This window comes from Botryllus schlosseri, chromosome 8 (assembly GCF_051294905.1).
Source record: "Botryllus schlosseri isolate E-star chromosome 8, Bs_hap1, whole genome shotgun sequence".
Lineage (NCBI taxonomy): Eukaryota > Metazoa > Chordata > Ascidiacea > Stolidobranchia > Styelidae > Botryllus > Botryllus schlosseri.
This window is the reverse complement of record NC_137243.1, coordinates 6,071,193-6,099,113: the sequence shown is the minus strand read 5'-3', so window position 1 is coordinate 6,099,113 and position 27,921 is coordinate 6,071,193. Positions and strand designations below refer to the sequence as shown.

Here is a 27,921-nt window from a genome sequence, read left to right as displayed (position 1 = left end):
CTACCTCACCTCTCAGGCAAAGCAATAGGCAAGATTAAGATGTCAAGGACTATAGTTACCTAGGTAGTTATCCAACAGATGTATTCCAAACTATCTTTTTACACGATACTATTAGAAAAAATTCTACACTGTCCCCTAGATGGCGGTAAAGCAAGGATTCGCAAACCGGGGTTCACGAGCACCGATCTGTGCCTTAAACCATTTACACAACACCAGCGAAGAGTGACGACGGGTGTATTCAGATTGTGGTGATTGTGGAATCATTTTAGGCAGAGCAGTCACAATGATATTCCAATGTAGTAGCTCTAATCATTATTGGATGAACGAAAAGTGGATGAACAGGATGTTTGTTCAAAAACAACCCCTTTCTTCCAATTCTATTGGATAAATAAAATTGTTAGATTGGCTGAAAAACGAAGCTTTTAAATTTATTCAAATATTTTTTCAAGTTATACAGGCTAGTGCCACGCCCGTGAAATTGTTTAGTTAGCCAAAATTGTCATGCAGCGTTTTTTGGCTAAGCCAACAATTTCATCGAATAGCCAGAAAATTTGACGATACAATTTAGTTCCCGTAAGCGGCACATAAAACAGTTTAAGCGAATAAAGCCACTAGATTAGTGACATATTGGTCAAGATGATGATAAAACGGCAATGATGAAGCGAACACATGAAAGGCGTGAAAAGCATGATAAGAATGACATGAAAATGCGATATCAAAAGCGTAATGAATCGCTCTTACAAACAATCTATCGTGTAACTGTAGCGTAGCCATAATAATAAACCTTTGACCAAGTTCGCATATTTTTCAAAGTCCTAATCCTTTTTTTATGTAGGATTTCGATCACGAGAGCGAATAGCAAAGACGAGCTGCTATCTTGGCCCGATCTTCGTATACGCGTTTCCGGCAAAGTTCGCCAGGAAAAAAATATTCGTTTTAGGAGAGTAATAGTATCGCATTTTGCGGCGACATCGTGCAAAGACTATACTAGATGCATCCGCTCCGTAAACGATTGAGATTCTTGGCGGTACCGTTATTGGTTTTCTGATATGTGAGTATGAGCATGCGACACCTAAGCATGTCATTTTATATCCCCAAAACTTCACCCTAGCTTTAACCTACAATACAAGTATCGGGTACTGCTGTGTCGCATGCTCACATGCCACCAAAATAACATCGGTGACTCTGTAATTCTACCAGACTGCCTTAGTTCTCTACGAGCCATCGAGAACTAAAATCATTCAGTCCGCAGCTTCATTATCAATGAAATTGTGGAGCTACTGCACCGCCAGAACTGTGTTCAACTACAATAGCATGGATAGCAGGACATTATAGGGCGAAAGAGAAAATGAAATTGCAAATCGTTCTGCGAGAAAAGCAGCAAGCATCGTACATGAACCAACAGTCTACCGCTGGCTGATGCAAAAAAGATAAGTGACTTTACTTCGCGCTGGCGCTATCGTCAAATGCCCAGCAGTTAGTTTAGACCGCGGTATGTCTGCGAATGGTCATGTTGCCATCGCCTCCCATGTTGAATGGACTACGACACTGGATTTCATTTTCCGGAGGATTCACGGAAGACTGGCGTTGAACCGAGGTGTATTTATACCCATCTCGCTGCAGCATTTTCAAAGGGGTTAAATCAACGTTTACGGAATCGTACGCCAACATCGCGTCCCTGTGGCGTGCGCGAGCAAGCAGCGTTTCGAGCTCTACGTCTATGTTCGCCGGCGCCGCAGTGGAATCGTCGCGTGCGCGCGCACCCATCATAACACTTTCGTCGCGCTCCCGCATACGCGCCGGCATGGTGCCATACGGCCTTGTAAAAGCCGCAGCTTCAGCGCGCGAATGAAGCATTTCGGGCGTGACTGTAACGGAATTGCGATCGTTCCACTGCAATTGATTGGAAGGGCCTTCGCCGTAGTGTACGGATGCGGCCAGCGAGGGAGATTCGCGATCTTCGTCTGTCAGAGACGGGCTGTACCGGACGGACGACGATGAAGTGTCGGGTTGTTCGTGGGCGGACTTGGGATCGTGGCGCTCAGACACGCTCTGCCCTTGCGAGCGGTTGTCGACGCTAGATCCGTCGTTGAGTGCGTATGTGTTCCAGCACAGACGTCCCCTCCTGCAAAGTAAATACGCACTTGAGGCGTGTGGGATGTTTGTAACCGTTTACGAAGTTACACTGAATCATAACATCGTGTGTTTCGCCGATCTCCATTCAAGGGCTATATGTAAAGCAGGTGAACGTCACTTTCAGGTACCAATTGTGCCTTCGCGCCCTTCCGCAAGGAGAAAATGAGTCGAATATTCCGATTCGTATGAAGATATATTTACGGGTTGTATAGTGCTGACTGTTACGGGTACCACCCTTTCGGGAATTCCAGGAATATATCTCCGTAAGGATTGGCGTAAGTTACTGATTTCCGCTCATTGGGATGAGTGTGAAAGTACAATTTATTACCTGAAAGGCACGTTCACTTGATTTAAACCCACGCTGTAGCCAAAATCTGATGAATAAACTCATTTTCCGTCCGCGGATTTACAGTGTATGGGTTCGAATAATCGTTACGAGTAGCCGAGTATAGTTGCATTTAAAACAAAAATCGATTTAAGACAAACGTGAGTAAAACATGTCCCTTGTTTAAAACATGTTTTTTTGTTGTTTTATTGTTTTTTTTTATCCATGACGTCGCGAATCTTTAATTCTGGCGTCACAGTGGAGTGACATTGAAAATTGGACATATAGCGTAAATATGGCTCCATTGACGAAAACGACTTCCAGCTCCTGACATAAACGGACCAAAAATATCTTCGACCAGGACTACACCCTGATGTAGCATCTTTACGGTCGGCGGACATCATCATCAGAGCTCAGAACATCCATCATGTTCCAGTGATCTATAACTATTGTTGATCCACGACGACTTCAAGGGTTCGCACACTGTTGGCAGTTATCTGACGTGGCTACTTTCGAAATTACGAGATTAACTTTGAATGATGATTACCTAGGGCAAGTTTTCGCAACTTTTTTTACAGCTTCCGGCAGACTCCTAAACACTCGGAAGTTATGTAGTATGGTGTTTTAGGCTGTTTGTAGAGGAATCCTATAGTGCAACTTTTCTCCATTTTATTCAGACAAATTTTTTCAACTTTATCGATATTTCATGCAGCTTTTTTCGATTTTTCATGCATCCAACTTTTTACTGGAAATATTTGACACTATCTGTAAATAGATCGCTTGATTGTTTCCCTGTCGTTTAAATTTTAGGTCCTTTCTGATTTGACGTACATTCAGGCTAGACCGTCGAAAGTTATATTTTCACTGGGTCATTTTTTCAGGCTATTGATTTTGTTGAGGTCGCCACCACTGAGTTTTGCTAGAGTGTCTTGGATACGGATCGGTTCGAGTGTCTCATACCCTCATAATTACAAGGAGCTTGTCCATAAATGCAACTTTGTAGTGTAACTTTTGTGAAAAATACATGCAACTTTCGTCGGATTTGACTGCAACAGAAACTTTCCCTACTAATAACACTTCAAAAAGACCGATCTTTCGGATACATATATTCAATTACCGAAAAGCGCGTGTATTTTCACCCGTGTACCACCCCTGATAAACGGGTGTGAATATACCCCCATGGCACAGGAAACCAGAATCTGCCTCAGAGTTATACGGCGGTATAAATCGAGTCCAACGTTTCAAAATATTTGCTGTCAAGGCGGTGCTTAGTGCTTACCTGATGTGCTTTCTTCCCAAAAAGACCAATACTGCAGTTACAACGAACACGGCAACGACAACACCTACTACTGCGTATATCCCAGATTGTGTATTTGCGATCTGTGCTAAAGCTGAAAAAAAAATCACCATCAGGCATCAGATAACACTTGTGCAAATTGTATTTTTCTGCGAATATTGGCAGCGGACTTGGCAAGAGCAATCACTGGTCACGATTGCGGAATCTGATTCCGACATTGCGCTTCTTTGTAGGTATTCTACTATAGAACGCTTAGATTTAGCTCAATGCTCAATTTTACTTGAAAAATCAATATTTGCTTGTAACTTTTTTTCTGTACATTTTCAAGACAAAGTTCAATGGAAGTGAGACAGAAACATATTGCTTTCGCAGATTTAGGCCCAAAACTGGCTTTCTAGCATAAGCGGTTATCTAGATATGGCAAAATTAGCTATTTTCGACACGTTCGGTGAAATTACACGACCACTAGAGGGTGCAAGAACCTGAAATCATGATAGAAGTATTCATTTGAGATTTAGGACCAAATATATATCAATTGCACTTTTTGAAATTCAAATTTTTCTTTTTTTCACTCCACCCTATTTAGCACCTGAAATACCTCTTCGACTTCCGAACATTGTGGCGGTATCTTAACGTATTACATAGTTGACCAAGCTGGCGACTCGAGTAATTTTCGATGCCTTCCGTCTTCTACTTGAGTAGTTACCTATAGGTGGTCAGTAACTTTTTTGACAAAACCATCTGCTTTTTACATTTTGTATTTTGAAAAGAAGAAAGTAATTTTGGGAGGAGTTTGCGTCACTTTTGTGAGAGAAACTGTAACTGTAACCATTTAAAACAGCTGTGTTACGGCATTTATAGTCGGGAGGATCAGGATACCTATTGCGATTTCGAAAGAAGCCAACTCAGATTAACTGGGGCTGCTAAAATTATTATGCGAACCGCAAACCAAATGTAATCTTGGAAATCACTTGCTTTTATATTAACTTCTTTTACTTTTCATTCAGTGTGCATGCCTCCTCTTTACATCGCCTACGCCCAGGTTGGTGTCTGATTTCAAAGACTACTCCAAGTCGTTTTGACACCTCCCTATATTTTGATTGTATCGCAGTCTTGTGGTGTTTCGAAATGATGAAATTTTATTAATCAACTGAACTGAGCTAATTAAGCACTTTTTAAACCAGGGGTGTCAAACATACGGCCCGCCAGACCATTTCATCCGGCCCGGAAGGCAATTATGAGCATATTAGAAAAATTATTGTATTATCCTGAACATTTATAACAAATGTTGTTCACAGAAGGCAAAGCGTCAATGCGAAACCCACGAAATCACTTCTGTGGGACTCAAAAGGTCACCGGCCTCGACATAAACACGAATTGCGATTTAATACTAACAAACCAAACTTTACCTTACGCGTTTATAGTTGAATTGTATTCCTCACACCGCATTCCCAGGGCCATGCCAGATTACGACTTCAAGCAAAGGAATCACAGAAATATGCCAATTTATATCGTCGTTAGAGCCTATTTCAGTGGTTTATAACTGTATTCAACCAGCAAATCATCGTACTCATGCCAATTGCATTGTTTGCTAATAACGGCGTTGTTACAATCCCTATGATCAGTATTATGATGTAATATGCCATCCACGTACACAGGCTTGATCATAACGTATTCACGTGAAATACACAAACATGGATTTTCAGGTAACCTTTTGGAACAATTTGCCTGATGCGGCCCGCGAGCGATCTAAAGGTTGGAATCCGGCCCGCAACGCAAGTTGAGTTTGAAACCCTTGTTTTAAACCTCTTACTTTGCGCTTGAAGACGTCATGCGATGTCTGGGGAATAGCTACTTCCACTTATACTAGAGTTTAAATTGACGGCACTAGTCCTACTTTTACTAAAGTGGCAACGGTGATGGGTTCGGGCAGCTCTGGAAATTATTCAGCCAATATAAAAAAGAAGTCAAAATGACCAACACCTCGCTATAATATTAAAAGGCGTTCGACGAGATAATATGTCCATTGTCCAATATTGTCATTCGTACTGACCTTCAAATTCCGGGGTCCATTCGAATTTGGCTCTACTCCCTCCAAGATCGTTCTCAGCAATGCATTCATAGATGCCAACAGGTTTGTGTAACATGGTAAGCGTGGATTGGTTGTCAGAGATTTCTTCGCCTGTAAACGGATTCGTTTTAGTATTCCGCTAGGCCAGGGGCGGGTAACATACGGCCCGCGGGTCGTACCAGGCTCGCGACGGGATTTGGAGAGGCCCGCATACAGTATCTGGTCTTCATTATAATGTGACATGGGCACAGTCTGCCATAATTCCTCAAAACGTACTTACTACGCCAAATTATAGTCATTGTAGGTTATTACGCTATAGTACTTTGTACGACCATGAACACGGGTTTCTCCGTCTGACATCCAGTCAAAGTTAAAAGAACTTGTTGACAGCTTTGCTCGACCACAAATGTCTCATCGATTTCAACAGATATTGAAGTACATAACGTTAATAAATTTATTGAATACCGGTACTGTTTTGGTCTCTATGCTTTTCACTTGATGTTTACACTAAATACGATTTCTTCCTTGTATTGGCGGATTAATACGCGATTGATGTATCGATTTAGGAATCCGTCCCGTTAAGCACGTCATTTTCCTAGGCTAGGCTATATTTTGACCTATAAGGTTAACAAACTTCTCTTCTGCGCTCAATCATTTTATCTTCTACTCATATGTGTTCACAAGAACTCCCTCCAAAGCATTGTCGTGGACCCCCATAGGTTGACCAACACCTATTCTGGAGGAATCGCTTCCCATACCCCTTACTTATTCGGGGCATTCCATCGCTACCCATACATACGATTCAAACACGCACTTTCGCTGGTGAAATATAATTCCAGCATTACGCTATTCACGAACGAGCCGGATTAGGTAACTGCGGACGTAAGACTTGTTTGCTTATGTCTGTCGGCCTACTATACGTAAACGCACCAAGATGGTGGATGTTAATCTTATGAAAACCATTGGGCAGGGTATCTATTTCATAATCACGTATGAATTTGGTCAATAATATTGGAACCGGTATATATTGTATTGTATATACGTGATCAGATAGTGCAAGAAATTACACATCGTAAGCCAGGGGACGCCAACCCCGCCAAACCGACACATGAGATTTACGAACCATTGCGTACAAGCCATATCTTACTAAGCAGCAAAAGAATTACGTCATGAAAACTCAGCGTGCATTAATGTCCTAACCAGGAGCTGGGTCTGGCTAAAATAATAGCATACCAACATTAGAAATACATTCAGTTCAATGTGAGATTTGGGTGTCAGTGTCAATAAAACTCAGAATTTGGTCGCGCTCTAAGAAGTTAACACCCACTGAAACTGCTCTATAAAGTTCTCCGGTAGCATTTCAAAAGAAAACAAACAGAAATTATATTATAATTGAAATTACAGCAATTACACATTTCACAAATTAGACTAGAACAGGTGTGGGCAAACTTTAAGATTCGCGGGCCGCATCATAGTAAAGCGATTTTTAGCCAAAACGCGACATTTTATTCAATTACGTAATTTTCCATGTATAATGCTCAAAATTTACCGATGTTTTGCGCATTATGCATATGGGTACAACATGCCTTGAAAAAATATCCCTCGAAATGAAACCTTTCTTCGTGTTTGTTGTCAATCGCGCATCACATCCAGCGATCGTGCTCGGTAATTCGTATAATCAGCGTAACGCGTTGCCAATTAGCGTGAGTAGTCTGGGCTGCCCAACAGCACGCGATCTCTTTCTGAGGTGGTATGCCATTTGTACGCCAGCGAAATTACTCAAGTCATTGATTGCTGCACGGTGCACGCGCGCGCGACAATCCTCGCTAATTCATCGCGTCAACGACAGGCCTGAACAATGGCATATACATTATACATTGTATTATTGTGTGGCAATAATGGCATTTTTGTATTATACAACAGGCCATGTGCGTAAGATATAATCGCTGGCATAAACATTCGCACCTCCAACAGGCCTGGTGCGCACAATATAATCGCATCTCCAACAGGCCTGGTGCGCATGATACAACCGTTGGCCTGAGCAACCGCATCTCTAATGGGCCTCGTGCGCAAGATATCATCGCTAGCCTGAACTATCGCGTCGCGGGCCTCGCAGGCTTTAGCCACCATCTACATTTCTAAAATAGCTGAGACAATGCCGTTAAGTGTATAATTATTAGCGATGGTTATGTCATGATTGTTCAACAGTGACATCGCAAAGCAGAATGATATCGAATACTAAAACATAACCATCGTTGGTATGTTTGACAACACGAGAAGCTTGTATTGTATAGTCCGCATTTGCGCATGTACTAACTATGCATGTACTGCGAATGCAGGGTGGGTACTGGGTACTATACATGGGTAAAAGCTTTTCCCTAGAAGTTACATGTCATTTTAAGGTTGCGTATTACGCACTGGAGGGGGGCGTATTACACATGGAAAATTACGGTATGTAGTGACCGAGGAAATATGGAGATAATATAAATGTATATTTGAAACAAACTAAATTAACGCGTCAAAAATATTGACAAGATCCTTATAAGCTGGTCGACCTCCATAACCAATTCGTCAAAAATAGCGATGAAAGTCGCTAGTGCAGATTCTTGCAACAGGATGGAAATTTGAATGCATGAGCAACGTTCTGCATGCTACCGATGTGCTGATTCTACTTTTGCTTTCCCTCCGGGACACACAATGCTGACAGCATCAAAACCATGTTACCTTTAAATACGATTTAACAATCTTGAGGGTTTCGGGGGCCCGCAATGATACATTTCGTGAAAATGTTTCAGCAGCGGTCCGAAACCGATGGAATCATGAATAACATGGCTGCTGCCATGTCAAATTTTTTTCACACTATTATCTTTCATTTGAAACCAGATCATATTTACAGCGCGGCGTCCCTTCAACATAAAACAGCCCTATGGATGCATGTTATTCAGTAAGAGCAACCAAGTCCAAGCTGGAAAATTAAAAATACTAGGGCGTGACATGCGGGAATTTTTGCAATCATGTGCAGATACGCGCAATTTATGTTGATCAGACTTCACTCCCATAAAGCTGCTGGATATTGTATTATACTGAATGTTAGTAAGCGAAATTCATAAATTTGCTTTCGAGTCGGAGTACTGAGATGAACCTATGCAGGGTATGCGTGGAAAATTACAGTAACTAAATGACTCAAACTTTCACCTAAGCTGGTGTTGTGGGGCGTGGTGAGTTCTTTTCACGCATGCTACATCACCATTTGGCGCATTCTGGGGGGTTGTATGCACACACAAAACCCAATACACCCGTGGGATATATCTCGATCTGAAACAGTGCATTTGGCTCATTTACGTAACGTAGAACGGGTGTTAAATTAATATATTCTACCGAAAAGTGAAATGATGTCCATTATACTCTAGGCTAGGGTGGAAATCGGTACATTACGCGATTTTCGTTTAATTAAGTAGATAAGCTAAAGTTACTGATTCTTATAACAGATTTCCACTCATATCATAGCTATGTCTAAATCCATGCCGTTCAAGGCAGGTAATAAGGATTGTTAGCAATAACAGAGAGGTCAAATTCGTACACGCTTTGTCGTAATGACACAACCTTGTATTACAGCGTGGTAAGTAGGGCAAGTTTTTGCAACTTTTGCAACTTTTTTTGCAGCTTCAGGTAGCTTTCTAGGTAGTCAGAATCCATCTACTATGATGTTTTAGGCTGTTTGGAGGGATTTTATTGTGCAACTTTTTGCGACTTTAAACCATTTTTCATGCCAATTTTTACTGCAACATTTATCAAATATTGCGTAAACATGTAAATAAGTGATTAAAAAACATGCTATAAAATATTTCTAGTATGGTTCTTTAATTTACATAACAAATATCTATAGATGGGTTGCCGTTGACTGCATCTCACAATTATCTATGTCACAATGGCTTGCAAGCAAGAAGTTTAACTACCTCTACCAAGCACGACCGTGCCCGAACAATATGTAAATGGATCGCTTCATCAGTCCTGCCGTTTAAATTTGAGTTAGTTTACCATATCACGAACGCCCAGGCGAGACCTCCTAATACTACATTTTCAGTGGGTCATTTTTTTTCAGGCTATTGATTTTATTCAAGTCCCCAAGAGTGAGTTTTTCTGCAATGCCTTGGGTCAAGTTTGCAGACCTAGGGGGTTCGGGGTGTGGTATTTGACTTCTTTTCGGTGGCGGGGTAATCGCTGTGCTGTATGGCTTTTTTAGAAGGGGGGGGGGGTGTATTACTTTCTTGCTATGTACCGGGAAAAATGTAATCTTTGGGGGTCCCGCCAGACCGTCCGTGAAATGGAAAAGCAACAAATTTGACATATCTGCAAGAACTAGGTTATACAACGGAACCACCCGAGTATCTCGTACCCTAATAATTTAACAAAAATTACAAATGCAACTTTTTACTGCAACTTCTGTTAAAATTAAGTGCAACTTTCTCGCGATTTTAGTGCAACAAAAACTTGCCTCAGTGACAAGACTGGAAGATGAACCCCGGTTACTTCAGCGTGACAAATTCAATTGAATAAAATGAGGTCGCTAGCACACGGTATACGCGCTGGATATCGCAGCCACCCAGAAGGAGATACCAGAAAAAACCCTTCTCCTAAAATATGTGCCGTTTTCATATTTATTCGCCTTTCGGTAGCAATTCCGTAACGGATATTTGATGCAACGTAGAAGGGCGAATTATTATTAATCTCTCTCTCTCTCGGTACAGAGGCCAGTAAGCGAGTAATGATTAGGGCAAGTTTTTGTTGCACTAAAATCGCGACAAAGTTGCATTTAATTTTAACAAAAGTTGCAGTAAAAGTTGTATTAATAATATTTGTTGAATTCTTAGGATATGAGATACTCGAAAGGCTCCGTTGAATAACCTAGTTCCTGCAGAGCTGCCAAATTTGTTACTTCGCCATTCAACGGTCTGACGAAACCGCCCAAAATTCCATTTTTCTCGGCACACAGCAAGAAAATTACGCAATGCGGGAATAATTTTCCACAAAAAGATAAACAGCACAGCAATGACCCCTCCCTTTAAAACAAGTAGAATAACACACCCCAAAACCCTTAGGTCTGCAAACTTGACCCACGACATTACAGAAAAAATCACTCTCGGCGACTTTAACTAAATCAATAGCCCGAAGAAGGGGACGCAGTGAAAATGTAATCTTTGGCGGTCTCGCCTGGGCGTTCGTGAAATGGGAAACTATTTCAAATCTAAACAACAGAATTAATAAAGCGATCCATTTACATATTTACCGGGCACCGTCGTGCTTGGCAGGGGGAGTTGAACTTCTATCCATTGTGTCATAACAGTGAGGTGAAGCTAACCTTCATATAGTTCTTTCTTATGCAAATCGAAGAGAGTAGAACCATACTAGAAATAGTTTATAGCATGTTTTTAAATTACTCCTTTACATTTTTATGCAATATTTGATGAAATTTGCAGTAGAAATTGGCTATATGAAAATTAGAGAAAAGTTGCAAAAAGCTGCACTATAAAATCCCTCCAAACAGCTTAAAACACCATAGTACATAGATTCTGAGTATCTACGAAGCTGTCGGAAGCTGTAAAAATAAAGTTGCAAAAACTTGCCCTAGTAATGATATACGAGTTGTGCCTGGCATCATTCGTATTATTCCAACCAACCAAAGTGCAGAAATAGCGGGATTATCATTCGTAGGTATTTTGTTACTACGAGTTGCAAACAAACCCCATTGCAGTCGTAAATCACAGGGTATTTGTAATATGACGAGATCCAGTCTTTACCTGGACACCATACTGGGTTAGACAATGATTTCGGAAAATTTATTACAATATGCTTCATAAGTATTATTTACGGGCTAGTGTTGAATCAGGATTTCGTATACTGAATACACACCACATTATTCAGCCTGGATTATATCCACGAATACGCATGATTGCAGCCAGGATTAAAACGTTGAAGGCCAGACATACAGCGAAATGATGCCAAAATGCAAAATGACATAACGAGAAATCTGCATTGCGCCGAGGTATGGGGCACATAATATTTCCTTTCTGTTGACGACAGTGCTTTTATGGGTAATCATAATCACGTAACACGTATCGCAGTTACAATATATTCTAATCAAGTACACTTATATTATAAGGAACAGCTTTCATAGTTTGGATCACCCCTCATATCGAACGCATTTCGGAAATATAGCGACATACGCCGGCCATGTTGATTACGGTATTCGATAAAATCATTTACAGTAACAGTAAATCGCGAGGATTGTTCCTGACGGTTTAACGACACCACGTCTTATTGTGGTCACACAGCGACACAGACATAAACTTTCAGCACAGAAATGAGTAGGAATTATATTTCAGGCTAACGATAGTAATCAAGGTGTGTGCTGCGATTTCCGTTTCACTTACATGACTTATAAGCGGACTCCGAATAGGGCATTCAACCACTGAAAACCGTCCACTTCTGATACAAGCGTACGCGAAGGTAAGGTACAGGACGATCATAAGCACCATTCCCTCTAATTTTTAACCAGTCTGCGCACACTCACCAACTTATTGCGCAGACCCTTGGACAACAGTGCGTAATGACTAAAAAAGGTCATTACTTCGGATTTTTTGTGCGCAACTTAGATTTTCTGAGCGCAGAGACCGTGTCAGCACTGCGCATTTGTGCACGTTCGCAGCTTAGAGGGAGTATTGATTATAAGTACCGGTAAAAAGGATAGCAGATTTACACGGACATATTTCCCGACATAGAGTCGACTCCGTTTAAGGGACAAAAGCTTTATTCGGTCAAAATGCTTTAATTGGGACAATTCTCCGCTTAATTTGAATTCGGGCTTGCAATTCCCATAGTCTGGTTATCGAACAATAAACAGTACTTCGTTCTAACAAAAGATGACGGATTACAGTGATTGGGTACGATTGCGCGCATCTTGTAGAACAGCTTGGTTTGGTACGGGAACGTATAGCAGAAAAAGTGAAATTGCTCAAGTAAACGAAGGAAAAGGGATATATACAGTAAGGCTGTTCCCAAAAAAAACTTTTTTCTCAAATCTTTCTTGCTACCTAGCAAAAAAAGATTTAGAAAAGGAGTTGTTTTTTTAACAGCCCTAATATACAGCTAACTACGTAGTACATGTCCAGGTATATTGGGAATTTCTGGGCAGGGATAGACGTAATAATAATAATGATCACTCTGCGATCGATTCACAGTTGGAAGAAAGAAACTTACCATTTTCCAATATCCACGAAATTTTGGGAGCTGGCCGACACCCACCCACGACTTCGCACTTTAAATTGCCTGTTGCGCGATCACGAGTTATCTTGACTCTCTCGGGTGGGAAATGGACTATGATCTCGACCTCTTTGAAGCTATGGCCGATCTTATTATCAGCATGGCAAGAATACGAACCAGCCATGTCTCTTGACATTTTTCGGACGTGATATTCGTAACCAGTAGCTACCACTTTGCCTGTGAAATGAAGTAATAAATAAATCAATCAATTATTTATTGTGATCAGGTCGGTCATCGAATTGGGGCAGAGAAAATATCTCGAAACAAAGTGAGTCAATATAATTTCAGTAGGCTAGGCGCAGTCATGTGTGGACGATAAATCGATAGTTACCAATGCCAATTCTACCTCTAGCATTTACAACAGTGGTACTTGGACCGCGATCCTAATCTGATTTTCAGTGGCATCTCGCTACGGTTAATTTCAGTCAATGTTTTATCGATGTCAATCTTATCCAGCCGTATGCTGACCCAAACGCAACCACTTATTGCGCACTCCTACACAAAAGCATCCCAACAGCTTCCGATGGTGTTTTCCAGAGACACCAATGTTGGATAAATCTTATCATGAATTCGAACCAATTTGTGTAGCAGCAATGCGATGCCACTTTCCAAGGTCAAGCCTCGCATTTCTGAAGTCAAAAAGCAGTATGAGCAATGTTAAAATGAGCATGACAGTCGAACGTCACGGATTAAAGCAGCAACATAATGCAGAAAGGGCTCTGAGCTGAAATACAGCATAAACGTAGCACGCACATGCCAATATTGGGAGGTAGAATTGACATTCTGCAGAGTTATTCGTCGACAGGTGAAATGAGTCTAGTATTTCGTCATCTCCTTGTAAAAAGGGCTGAATTAAGCAATATTCACAGATATTCGTGGTGATATAGCATGAGTAAATATATTATAAGCTACTGTAAGGTTTCGGGAAACCACGAGAAACCCAAAGATGTCAAAACTACTTGAAGTCGAGTAGAGGTCGGAAGAGGATACGTCGGGGGGTTAGCAACTTGAAAAATGCATCCTTGGAACGAACGCAAACTGACCGCCGGTAATGACGGTGCAAATATAGGTACGATCTTCGACAATATCTTCAGCAGTTACTGTGATGGTCATTTCGCAAGGTGCTTCTGACAGAAAAGTGGTGCCATCTTAGCCCAAAACTATCATTTGATTTTAAAAACAAAACTATGAAAGATAAGTAGCTTTTCCTGAAAAACTTTCCGAGTAGAAGTTGAAATTAGAACCGCTTCATTAAGTAGTGAAAGTAGGCAATAACTACTTAATTGCATCGAAAAATTAGAAATAGCCTACTTCGTTTGTCTGGTTACCAGTATATGCTGGTATTTGGCAAGGAAAACTCGATGCTGTTGGAGCTAAACGGATAAATTTGAGCTTGAAAATAGTTCTTACTGATCTAAGATGTACGAAAATGTTGTTGACGATTGAAATAGCATACCTAATAGTCAGGGCAAATTTTTGTTGCGTTAAGATCGTAAGAAAGTTGCACTTCATTTTAACAAAGGTTTCAATAGATAGTTGCATTTATATATATTTTCAATTATTTGGGTATGATATACCACAAGAATTCCCAGTTATAACCCAACAGTTTAAGATTTGCATGCTGTCTGCTTTCTCCGTTTCTTTCTTCGGTATTCAATCGATCATGCATAAACTTTTACGTTCGTTAATAGATTTGAAACCTAAATGACAGCTTTACGCTGTCGGCTCGGGCAGAGCTGTCAAATTATGTGCTTTCTTATTTCACGGAACGCCAGGCGAGACCGCCGAAAATTACACTTTTGCTGGTACGCAGCAAGAAAATAACGCAATGTCGAAATAGTGTTGCGCTAAAAGTCAAACAGTAAAGCGATCACTCAGTACTTCCACCCCGCCAAAACAATTCAAATACCACACCCACAACCCCCTGGGCCTGCAAACTTTATTCGTGGCAATTCAGCAAAACTCAGTGTTGGTGACTTGAACAAAATAAATAGCTTGATATAGATGACGCTAATCCATCACATAGCTCTTCGCTATGCGTATCAATGAGAATAGAACCTAGAAATAGTTTATAACACGCTATTTGAATCACTCGATAAGAGTTGCAGAGAAGTTGCGTGAAAAATATTATAAAGTTGCACTATAAAATTCCAACAAACAGCTTGAGTATGATTGTGACTGTAAAAATTTGCACTACTAATAGCTATACAATATACATATGCGTATGTATTGCATGAGTGTGTACGTCTATACTCTGTTTTCCGTTGTATCGATGAAAGATATATGTAGTACACTTATAATTTAACGCGAAACAATAACTTCATATTGGTAATTTATTCGCTAAAAGCTTTTCGACTGACTCTCATCAGTAGCGTAACGTCAGTGATAGGGTGAATCAAATTCGAAATGTAATTTAACATCGCGCTAATACGGAGCTATGCTACGTATATCTTTGATTCGAAATCCCGAGGGCGGAGATACGTATTTTAGGCGGAGATAATAAAGTTTCCTGGTCCAATCCTGTGATTAAATACTGCTAATCGCGACGAGTAAAGTTGGAAAAGGTTACGCGCGATGATTAGTCGAGGTGTCTCGAGTTTTCAATCAAGTGGCGTTATTTGTTGCATCACAATACGAAAACGCGTTGTAGGCTGTCAATTGTCAATTTGTTGAATGAAGCAGCAGCCTGCTGAAAACGGTACTGCACTATTGTAGGTAGAATTATCATCGTCGCAAAATGAAAGTCGTCTCCAATTTGTAGGTACAGCTGGGAAACGGATTATAGAATATTGATATCGCTCGGCAATGGTGCGAACATAATCCCTTGATTGTTTAGTGAAGCCAATACATAGGAGACAACGGGGTTGTAATGACTCGAGTCGTTTTCTCAAAATACGGAAATGACTCGACTCGACTCGAGTCAATCTGTGTATTGACTCGACTCAGACGGTCAAGACCGTCATTTCATTGTCATTTCGAAGAACAGTGAAGTAACCGGCCTATTGGGATTTCGTATATTGGTACTTGTACTTGAAAATGCGATCAGAAACTGTTAAAAGTGAGGAAAAAATATATATATTATAAAGGCGAACCATTCGATATCATCAAACAGAGTTATATAAGTGGGCTTAACAGGGCTTTAACTGGAAACTGAGCAATCAACACAATGACTTGGACTCGACTCGAGTCATAATACCATGACTCGGACTCGAACCTCTGTTCGAAGACTTAGACTCGGACTTTGGAATCGCTGGCCTTTTTGCCTGAGATATCAGGTGAGCAGCGATAATTTTCCAAGTTAAAGTAATTTAATAATAAATAAATAAAAAATAAAAAATAGTGTGAGCACATGACACCGATTCCAAGACTCGGTGGTGAATTGAACGTGACTCGACTTGACTCGAGTCTAACCATAAAAGTGAGATTGACTTGGAGCTTTGTGACTTAGTTACAACCCTGGGAGACAATCGGCAAGGTCATTACGGGAATAATTGTGCTAGGAATGGTACGCCAATGAGGGCAGTGTACGCAGTTTTTATAATTAGTTATCTATAGTTTGTTCCGGCTTGTTAAATCATGAGATTACCGCTAACTTTATGCGCTGCGATCAATCGGTTTGCTTAATCATGGGTTGATACATCCTGAAGACCGCGATAATCGATTTCATTGCTAATCCAACTTTATTATCTCCGCTCTCAGATGTCGCGCACAAAACCTGTGGTGTGGTTATCGCCACTACCACGATTTTACTGACAATAAAATAAAAATAATGACAATTCTAGGTAGATTCTCCGGTAATTTGTCATTCCAAAATCGCATTTTGTCTACTCCGTATTAATCGATCTCAACGCTTGCGTGGATGATTAAATTCTATCAAAATGATGCAATGATTTGAATCAGTGATAATGTGCAGTAGGCACTCCCTTCCCTTATCTGAACACTGTTTGAATCACCGAATCTTATCCACATTGCTGTAAAGTATCGAACTAACTTTGTATGTTGTATTGAGTCACTAAACAACTGTCAAAAGCCTCCGGAGTTGGAATAACATCTGGTTAAGTGTCAGACAGTGTTATGGATACTCGTCAATCACGGTATTGTTTTGTCTCGAGCTGGTATTATGATTGATCTTACGCATGGAATGTCTGTTGCACTCGATCGCATACTGTTTTCAAAATCGCAAAACAGGCAATTTCTACAAGACTTACTGCATAGATTCGGGTAGATTTCGAAGGAGATAAATTATGATCGTTCTGACTTCTGTGGCTCCGTCATTCACGCAGAATTATTCATATGATCAATTTGAATTTGGCTTGAAAGCTGAACCCCACAGCAGAATATATCTCGACGAAGGAGTATGCATATGTCATTACAAAATCAGTGATATCTAGTCCTAGAGACGCGTAATATGTGTGGCGTGATGATTGTAACGTTTTGGTTATAGAGCCCGACCGATATTGGATAATTGAGTCGATACTGACAAAATCGATAATTAGCACTTTCACCGATTACCCTGACATATGCAGCCGATATTTCAAAAGTATGAAAACTAGCTTAACTCGTATTTCTAAAACTTTCGAGCATTTGTTTGAAAGCTGTTGGAGCCATTGCTACGCTTGGACAATAGGCCTGTTAAAAAATAACCTTTTTTCCGATTTTTGCTGCTATTAGCTAAAATTGTTAGGTTGGCAAAAAAATTTGGCTCAATTCCTACCAGTAGAGTTGAAGCTACAGGATTTGAAATGTTCAATTAAATCTAATATATTAATTAGTTTTTGAAATATCACTTGCTATTACATCAAATTGTCATTTTGTCTACAAAAACGATGCAAAACAACTTCGACTCAACTCCAATCCGTAGAAGCGAAGTTATTTGAGTTTTTCAAATCCAAAACTTTCAACTGCAATAACTTTGCTTCCGCAGGTTGGAATTTAGGTAAAATTGGTACGCATCGTTTTTTTTTAAACGTGACAATTTCATGTTGTAGCCAATAGAACTTGAAAAGAAGTTCTATATTTTTTATTAAATACAAAAATTTTCAAGCTCATGTAGCTTCATTTCTATGCTGGTTAGAACTGAGCCAAATTTGGCGTGTATCGTTGTTTTACCCGACATAACAATTTCAGCTAATAGCAGTGAAAAAGTCATTGTTGAACAAAGCTATGAAATAAACTAGAAAGGATGCATCTGAAAACCTGTAAGCGGAGGTGATAGGTTCCGTAGTACGTTAACTTTTTTAGACTAATCTAGCAGGATTAGACTACTTGTAATAATGACTCAAGTAGTTACGATAGATCAGAGGTCTCAAACACGCGGCCCGCCAGGGCATTTTGTGCGGCCCGCGACGACATTTTAGATTTTTATTAATTTGACAATATATAAGTGTCACATATATCTTTTCAGGTTATAAAGTGAAAATTCCCTCTTAAATTGCTCCGAAAGCCTAAAACTATTCATCAATCTTCACTATCACATCAATTGCAAACGCTACCATGCAGTGGACGATTCACTATTTCGCCACATTTCCACATCATGATGACAAAACCTGACCCTTAGACGATTCGTGTCTGTTATTTGTGAGTTGGACTTTGACGCGACCTTACTTAAAATTACTCAGACTCGGGCAACTCGATTGCAAAATGAAAATGACTCGAGTGGACTCGGAATACCGTGAATTTGTTAGAACCATGAACGCAACAAACTAAACGCGTATCAGGGGAATAGTACTAGATCAGAAAGTCGCTAACTAAGCAAATAGTTATGACAACCATTGGCAATCTATTAGTTACATTTTTGGTCGCTACACCATGTTATTAAAGCCACTCAAAGGTACCGAGTACCGTAGTGGTACGCTCCAACGATGTAACAACAATGGGCCAGTCAGCGTTCCGACATTTCAATCACTAGGACACATTCATTAATATATTTATATTATATTTATATTTTTTTTCTGCTCCTATTTCAAGATATTTGGCGATGAGATTAATAGCCTACTTATCAGAAGCATACCCGAATCCTGGATTGGAATTACAGAGCTCAACCTAAAAATGTTTTGATATCAAATCAGTCTCTATAATCAATCTGTTAAATTCAAAATATTCATAGTAGCTGAGAAATTATAACCCGATAGCTTTTATGATGGCAACATACATTTTTCCGCCCATATGGTGTCTATATCTTATAATTAATATATATCAAATACAAGAACAATTATATTCAAATAGTTATAAATGCGATGATTCTTTTCGTGCCAGGCCTAAATTGATACAAGAGTAAATCAAATTTTGACGATGTTTATACTGTCAGTCTGCTGGATCGGCTCACTTTCAATAGGACAATTCACTCCAGCCAAATAAGGCCTACTTGGAAAGACATAGAATACCCCTATAAATGCTGCGGCCCGCGGTGTCGTCGAAACTGGAAAAATGGCCCGCGAGCACATTTGAGTTTGAGACCTCTGCGATAGATAGACTACGGGTATTTCTACTTCTGCCTGACAATTTTCAGATTTTCAGGCAAAACTGGGACTAGAGAACGGACATGTTTACTTACTTTGAAATCCCTATTTCTACTTGTCTGTGAGTAGGGGTTTATGATATGATATTACTTATACTTTAACATGAGTACCAACAATGACTACTTTGACCACCTCTTCCTGTAAGCTATCACAAATGGAGCAATATTCCCAGTTTATCAATCGCAGACTTCCTACAATGTTAGCGAAATAGAGTGTGTATTTCCATCCTTACACAACCCCTGCTATGCGGGTGCGAATATACACACGCATGTCACACGAAATCAGAACCTGCCCCAGACTTATACAAATATACAAAGACTTATATAAATACAGTACAACATTTTATTCCAAATTATGCATGTAAATAGAAACGTGTGAAGGTATGTACGTGGGCACGTACAGGATTTATGGCCGCGATATAATTCTGAGTTGGTTTCTCTTTTTGCGTACCACCCTTATGGGGTGAATATACGCTCTTTTCGCTAATGCGTATATTTGACCTAGTACCATCTCACGAAAATTGCCAATATTTTTACCTCTAATTGTCGATACCGATATTCGTATCAAAGTATCGACTCGAGACTATCGGCTAACCGGATAATATGTCGGGGTCTAGTGTTGATAATAAATAACACGCCATCAAAAGAAATGAATGATTACCTGCGAGTTTCCAAATATATGTACTCTTGGGGTAAGCCGGCGCGTCACACGTCAGAAAAAGGCCGTTACCATCACGAATTACTGTTTCTCCGGTAATGTTCACGTCACTGGGAGGGTCTGTGATGAATGGATATTGGTTACGCGCTACTTTGCTAACACATATTCATCTCTTTTGCTTAGCACAGGGGTGGGCAAACTTTTCATCACGCGGGCCGCATTCATCATCTGAATCCATTCGCGGGCCGCGCTATATTAAATTTTGATTATTAGCTAAAGCGCAATATTTTTATGTAATTATATAGGGACAGAGGAATTATGAAGATGCTATTTGTGTATATCATGAAAACATATCAAATAATAATATAAATGCGTCAGAAATATTGACAAGTTTGGTATTGACCTGACGTCTACTCAAACATGACTCAAACCAAGTCACATGACTCGCGACTAGGACGACGAAGACATACATTTCCTTTCAACTTCGAAGACTAGTAAAGTCACCACATTATTAGTATTTCGTCTATCAGTCCTGATACTTGTCAAATAGGGCCAGAGACAGTTAAGACTGAGGAAAATTACTTCATTATGAATGCGAGCCATTCTACATCCCTCGATAGCGTTGAAAAGAGTGGGTTGAACCAAATTGAACTGAAAACGGAACAGTGAACATAATGACTTGGACTCGGAGTCGAATCAAAACACTATGACTCGGACTTGACTCGATGGTGAATTGTAAATGACTCGACTTGACTCGAGTAAAAACTATAAAAGTGAGATTGACTTACAATCGAAACCTTGTGGCTTGGTTACAACCCTTATATTTTTCGAAACGACTTTTTTAGCACTGAAATTATACCAAAGTTTGCACTAACAGGTACAGTGTCAACCTGAACTATGGTTTTGATACCTTTTTTTATCAACTTTGATGATTTGAAACCTCCATTGATCGTGCAACAGCATCCAAAACATGTAATAGAAACCACCCACTCTAATATAAATATTATTTTTGTGAAATCATGTTCTGATCAACCAACAGCACTGTCTGTCACAAAGTGCAATGACATAGTTATGGTCGAAATATCACCATATTATCTTTATGTGGCGTAGACCTGGAACTATTTTATTCGTGGTCGCATAAATGGCACATATTTGAACTTTCCATAGCAACCATTCTCCTATGGCGTAGTAATGAGTATACTCGATTTCGAATAAAATCACTCGGATAACTCAATTTCGCCCAGCACTAGCTACGATAAGGTACAAAACGACAAAAACCATTTCGGAAAATCAAGCCGTTACCAGAAGAGGTCTACTTACACGGGATCCTGGACATGAAGGATTGCGAGTATGTTCTGCCCTCAATTTCCACGACGCAGGTGAATTTCTCTCGGAACGAATTCGGATGTGGCGCCATCAAATATCGAGGTAGAATCAGATCAACTGTTTTTGTATACATGCCAGCAATTCTGCTTCTCTTCATTCTTCCAGGAAGATCCTGCATTCAATGATATTAGCATTGTTGAGACTGAGCCGGTGACGTTGTAAATTTAGGACCCGATCAAGTACCTAAAACATTTTCATCCATTTCACGAATTGGCATAGCGAAAACCTTATTAGAGAGTGATATAATCCTGTGGTTATAGTCGCTATGAAGACGCAATTTCAACAATATTGGAAATGGCAGAGGACGGGTCCTCGGAAAAAAAACTCTATCATGGTATCGGCTGCTATTTTGAGACCTGCAGATAGCCATGGTTCTGATGTCGCTAAAGGGGTGGGCAAACCACCGCTCGCGAGCCCATAAGGCTCCTTCAGCTTTTGATTGCCGCTATGTGATGATTGCACGATGCACATGCGTTTTTTAACGTGATTATCACGAAGGCAAACACCAAAACTTTGCCATGAATTACCACGAAGACAGATTCACAGAATAATAAGATTACCGAGCTGAAATATTCCTTAGTGCTCATTAGCGCTTGAAGGAACTGCTCCGCACCGATTTGACGTCATATTAGCCTGATATCAAACACCTTGCCACCCAGGTGGAGACGCACCATATCACTACCAGGCAGTAATAAACTTTGTTCCATATCCTACATTTCATTGTGACGTAATCAATTCGTAATGTTGAATGTTTGTGTTGTGGCTGTTATAAATCTAAGATTTTTGATATGCTAGCGCATGAAGCGGTTCTGACCACCCCTGGTATAGACTGTAATATATATAAGAGACAACTAAACTCTAATTCCAGATAGCGTTGCACAGAAAAGTTCAATTTGGACGGGACGCTACGGACTAGAAACAACCAATCTGAAGTCTCAAATCACGAATGCCGTTCGCCAATACGAATATGAAGCGAAATCAGTAAAACAATAATCAGTTAGAGATATAGTGGACTGTTACGTTGCAAATTTCGATACCAACGACACCGCGTTTGCATATATCTGGTACACACAGGTCTGCTTTGGCTATTTTTATAACCGGAGGTTCACCATACAGAGTCATCATAAACACAAGGTCGGCTATCAGAAATAAGGAAACCAAACCTTATCGCCCATTTTCCAAAATACTCGTGACTTTTCAGGCGAGTCGACCTCAGACACACACGAGCCCAAAAACGCCGCTGCGGGCTTTCCAATCTGGCGAAGTACTTGTGGTGGCCTGCTACCTGTAATGTTTATATCGGGTTGGCCTGAAAAGAAAATGAAAAGTTCATGGGACATTGCGATTCTGATAAAATCTAACTTGTTTCTAGACTCTCCGCCCGCACACCATTACTTCACTGTAAAACGGGCTTTGACTATTGCATGCGGTGATCAGAAAATTCAGACATTTTCCGTTTCGAACGGAACTTTTCAGATATTTAATTCGTTAAATGGCTAGTTTAGGTACGAGATTATAGGTTAGAGGTGAACTGGGGTAATATTCGGCTATGTGAGAGATTCGGTTTGGGGTGAGTTGATAAGGTTGAATTAGTTAAGGTCGTATTTGGGTTAGGTTAAATTAGATCAGGATTCAGGAGTAGCGTCAAGTTGGTTCGGGGTTGCGTGGGGAGTTAGAATGGAATGACGCATGGATGATGGGTAAGTTCAGATTGGCTCGACTCAAGTTACAGGATAGGGCATAGATTTTCGAGTGGAACTGCAATCCGAGACAAGAGACTATATTGCCCTACAAGCGTGTCAAAAAGTAGATGTCCTTAGCGTTCCCGTCCGAAAGAGCAACTGTCCTATCAGTCTGAGCATTCATCGCGCACGTAATTCTTTTACATCCACGAAGACGAAATAGCGGTGACGCTCTTTGATAGCCACATATACCATGCGACAGATATACAAATTTATGCATACCTTTGACTACTAAAGTAAAATAATTTTCCAGGTACACGTCAGAGTATATGGTGGAGCATGTGTAGTGACCGCCGTCTGACGTTTTGAGATCGGATATGCGTAGCTTTGTCGAAGACGATGATAATCGCCGACCGAGCGATTCGTGGAACCATCTGAAATTTTACCCATCGTGTTATCGATAGGTTCTGGTTATGCAAACACAGAAGAAGAATAGATTGATATTGAGGCAACGCGTCACAGAATTATAGGCAATCGCTGTTCTGTTGATATCACGAAATAACTAGCGCAGCAGCCAAGCTACCAAGCTTTATTAGCTTTTCATTAGCTTCCTCGTTTAATTAGCTTCATTAGCTTTTCTTTAGCTTCATTGTACAAAATAAAGACAGCCTTACATAAGCGCACGAAAGAATGTAAAACTCCCTATGCACCAGTGGTTCTCAGCCTTGGTGACCTCGCGGACCGGTAAAAGTTCAAAACAACTGTTGCATACATCAGGCGAACCTTCAAAAATCAAAGTTAACCCTAAATTTAATCACGTCAAATGTATGCAATCAAATGCAATATTGAAAACTTCATTTGAGGCAGCCTTTCTGATATTAGATATTTATACTTGGTCCTATTGAAGTTTCTGCAATGCGAAGCTCGCGAAGTGCTGTTAGAAACTATTACCTTTATTGCGATTATCCAATGTTCGTTCAATGAAATGGGAATTTGTTGTTTATATGTCTGTATTATACTGTCAATTACCGCTTAATTACACTGTTGTAATTTACCAAAGTTCGTTTAAAAGTATCCGTAACTTTCACATATAAGTTGTCAGCTTTACGTAGGAGGCTTTCGAACAATTTCACACAACACTTGCATTATTATGATGACGTACTCCTAAAGCGGGCCATGAACTCTATTAGGAAAATAGGCAGGAACACAAGTTTCAAACATCATATCAATTTAAAATTTGATGTTATATTTATCTATTTAATGGAAAATCGTCCAACTTCTTGCAATCTAGAATTGAGATATGAAATTCTAGTATACTTGGCGGACCTGCAGGAAAGTTGCCACGGACCGGCGAATCAGAACCACTGCCATGCACTATGAAACAAGCTCACGCCGATATCTCAAATCTGAATTTGAAACTTGAGTGCGTGGTTGACACTGGTGCTTATATCCAGGGCTGTGGAGTCGGTAACTTTTACCATCGACTCGAACTCCGACTCCGACTCGGCGACTCCACACATTTTCAATGGACCGACTCCGACTCCAACTCCGACTCCCGAGTCTTTAAACGTACCGACTCCGACTCCGGCTCCGACTACGATTCATGAGTCGTTAAAAATACAGACTCCGACTCCAACCTCGGCTTCAACAGTATTACCAATTTACTTCGAAAATTAAATGACCACAGTGACGGTTACGGTAAATGACTATCATATAACCAATAAATATATGCAAACATATGATTAACGATGGCATGCAAAATTGTTTCATTATGGCACAGCTCGAATTATTCATTATGCATGAAGGATTGCCTTTCTAAAGTTCCTTCCTTTTTTATATGTTATCAGTTCATAACATGAACTCTATAATAACATAATATGCATGAATCATTCGAACACGACATACATTACATCCCATGCTGCATAGGCCTAATTAAAATGTAGATAAAATAACGGAACTGTTGCTTTTGTGTATTAGTATGAGTCAACATTCAACAACTAATACATAGATGTATGTATGTATAAGGGGTTTTATGGTGCTCGACTACTAGGGTCTTGTGCACCAGGCCTGAGGGAGCTATAGTTGAATCAGATGTGCCTACACAAAACAGCAAATTCTACGATCGCATTAACCATGTGCGGATCAGTTAGCAGACATTCCAACGTAAAGCTCACACTGCTACGTTCGGCTACGTTTTTTAAATATTGTCTTTGGTGATCGTATCGAGGACACGTCAGTAGAAAATGTTCGACAGTTTCTGGTACGCTGCACGTCTCTCATGCATCTTACTAATATTCCCATCACATATTGTACTGATTACAAGCACACACACACACACACGCTCAGTACTAATAGACATTGGTCATAAACGGAATTTAGGAAGTAGTCAAATATAATATGTCTAGCAGGGGTATTCAAAAATGACTTTTTTCTCAAATCGTACTGGCTACTTGATAAAATTGTTAGGTTACCTAATTTAAGCCTACACACAAAATTTGGTTCAATTCCAGCCAGTAGCCGCTTTGCTACAGGAAAAGAAAGTTTTTATTTATTATATAAAAATGAATAACAAAAAATTTGAAAATTTTCTGTTCACCCCATGAAAATGTTAGGCTGTCTATGGAAACGATGATCACCAAATTTGGTTCAATTCCAACCACTGGAAGCGAAGTTATTGCCGTCGAAAAATTTGGATTTGAATAAAATAGTATTTACGGTGCACTATAATAAATATTTAAAGAATTGACCTCCGTAAATATTTTATTCATAATCCAAGTTTTACGATGGTAATAACAGGGTTGCAATGACTCGAGTCATGACTCGACTCGAGTCCGACTCGAGTCACGATTTTCTAATGACTCGACTTGACTCGAGTCATTTTCTCAAAATACCAAAATGTCTCGACTCGAGTCAATCTGTGCATTGACTCGACTTGGACTCGAGTCATTGCGCATGACTCGAACCAAGTCACATGACTCGAGACTCAGACGGTCAAGATCGACATTTCATAGTAATTTCACAGAATAGTAACGCAACCACCCTCTTGGTATTTCGTCTATTGGTATAAGCATTTGAAATTGCGACAAGATACTGCTAAACGTGAGGAAAATTAGTATCTTATGATGCGAACCATTTGATATCACCAAACACAGTTATAAACGTGGCTTTAAGAAGACTTTAACTGGAAACAGAGCAGTCAAAACAATGAGTGCACAAGCGAAGTCCCATGTTGGACGACACGTTATCTCGTAAATGCGAGTATGGTTGAACCCAAAATTCTGTAAATTACGCGTATTTATAATTTCTAGGAGGGTTTCAAATACTAAATGCAAGAATTGTGACAATAGTTCATACGAAGTGCTGAGAAAAATTTCAAGTCAAATAAATCTACTACGGAATATTCTACTTTATGGTCATATACGAAGATCTGCGATGAATGCGGCTGGTCCCTGGTTACGCCAATGCGCCGAAACTGGTGTTTCAGTCATCATCAAATCTCGCGGTCAGGCTAATCAAATTTAGGTTGGCCTTGCAATTTTACCTGATGTTATATCTGATGTAGAGAATTACCTTTCAGGCCACACAAAACCTTCTGGCGGGCCACGTTTGACCTGCGGGGCACGGTCTGGCCGCCCCGATCTGTATCGTTACTGATAACAGTGATTGATAGGACATAAAAATCCCATTATAGTTACCGTATTATTAGTAATTTAAAAGACATCTTTGAAAGCAATTGTTTACATGATAAAGAAGTCGGAGTCGCAGTCATTTTCACTAACTCCGACTCTGACTCCAGTCAGTAAGGAGCAGTCATTACCGACAGAAAGCCATCGTATTCCAACGATATTTAACGAAGCGTTAAAAAATATCTTGTATGCCACCTACTTTAACTATAGCGAAAGAAGCACCTTAGTTCGTCGAAATTTTCAGGAATAATATAACGCGGAAAGAAATCTGATCATTTCAAAAGCATGTTCGTTGGCTTATTATTAGTGGTAGTAGTAGTAGCAGTAGTCTGTTGGCTCTTAGTATTCGTACGCTTTAGAAATGAAAATTTGTAACACACTTACTGACTTACCGGTGTTTTGGTTTCAGTGTCTCGTATAGATGTTGAACGCTGTACTGTGCAATGTGCTCGGATTCTTTAGTCCAGTTGTATGTAACGATGACGCCGTATTCGTGGTCTCTTAGAGGCAAATAGCAAGGCATTTCCACGCTAAAGCCTGCGAATTTGACGAGTCTATCCGCAGTGACGCATACTGCCAAAATATTCATCAGCACAACTTTAAACGCCATTAGTCCATACATCACTGCAAAACGCAATAGTGGCGTAATATACATCGGTACAACGCTGCAGCTATGTATTCGCAAAACAGAATCATAGTTGATTCGAATCGGACTCCGCAATCCGAGCCCTATTCAAAGCAAGTCAGATGTCCATTTCAGTAACTGAAATAAAATAGCAGTACTGCTAGCCGACTCCTGATCTGGAATCCCTAATCTACATCCACACGTTTCACGGTATTGTA

At 40.1% G+C, this 27,921-nt stretch overlaps 1 protein-coding gene across 2 annotated transcripts; it reads right to left on the bottom strand.

Moving 5' to 3' along the window:
• Positions 1-494: 494 nt before the first annotated feature.
• Positions 495-27,921, bottom strand: LOC145445237 (uncharacterized). Of its 2 annotated transcripts, none has more exons than XM_080323401.1 (9): positions 27,471-27,921; positions 23,675-23,826; positions 22,874-23,019; positions 21,645-21,822; positions 20,328-20,444; positions 13,087-13,326; positions 5,812-5,940; positions 3,741-3,846; positions 495-2,125 (listed from the first exon to the last, which is right to left on the bottom strand). In XM_080323401.1, the coding sequence occupies exons 1-9, from the start codon at positions 27,731-27,733 to the stop codon at positions 1,483-1,485; spliced, it is 1,974 nt and encodes a 657-aa protein (XP_080179527.1). In that variant the 5' UTR covers positions 27,734-27,921; the 3' UTR covers positions 495-1,482. The 2 variants fall into 2 exon arrangements, with proteins under 2 accessions (XP_080179527.1, XP_080179526.1); XM_080323400.1 differs by having other exon boundaries at positions 3,741-3,852; positions 27,471-27,898.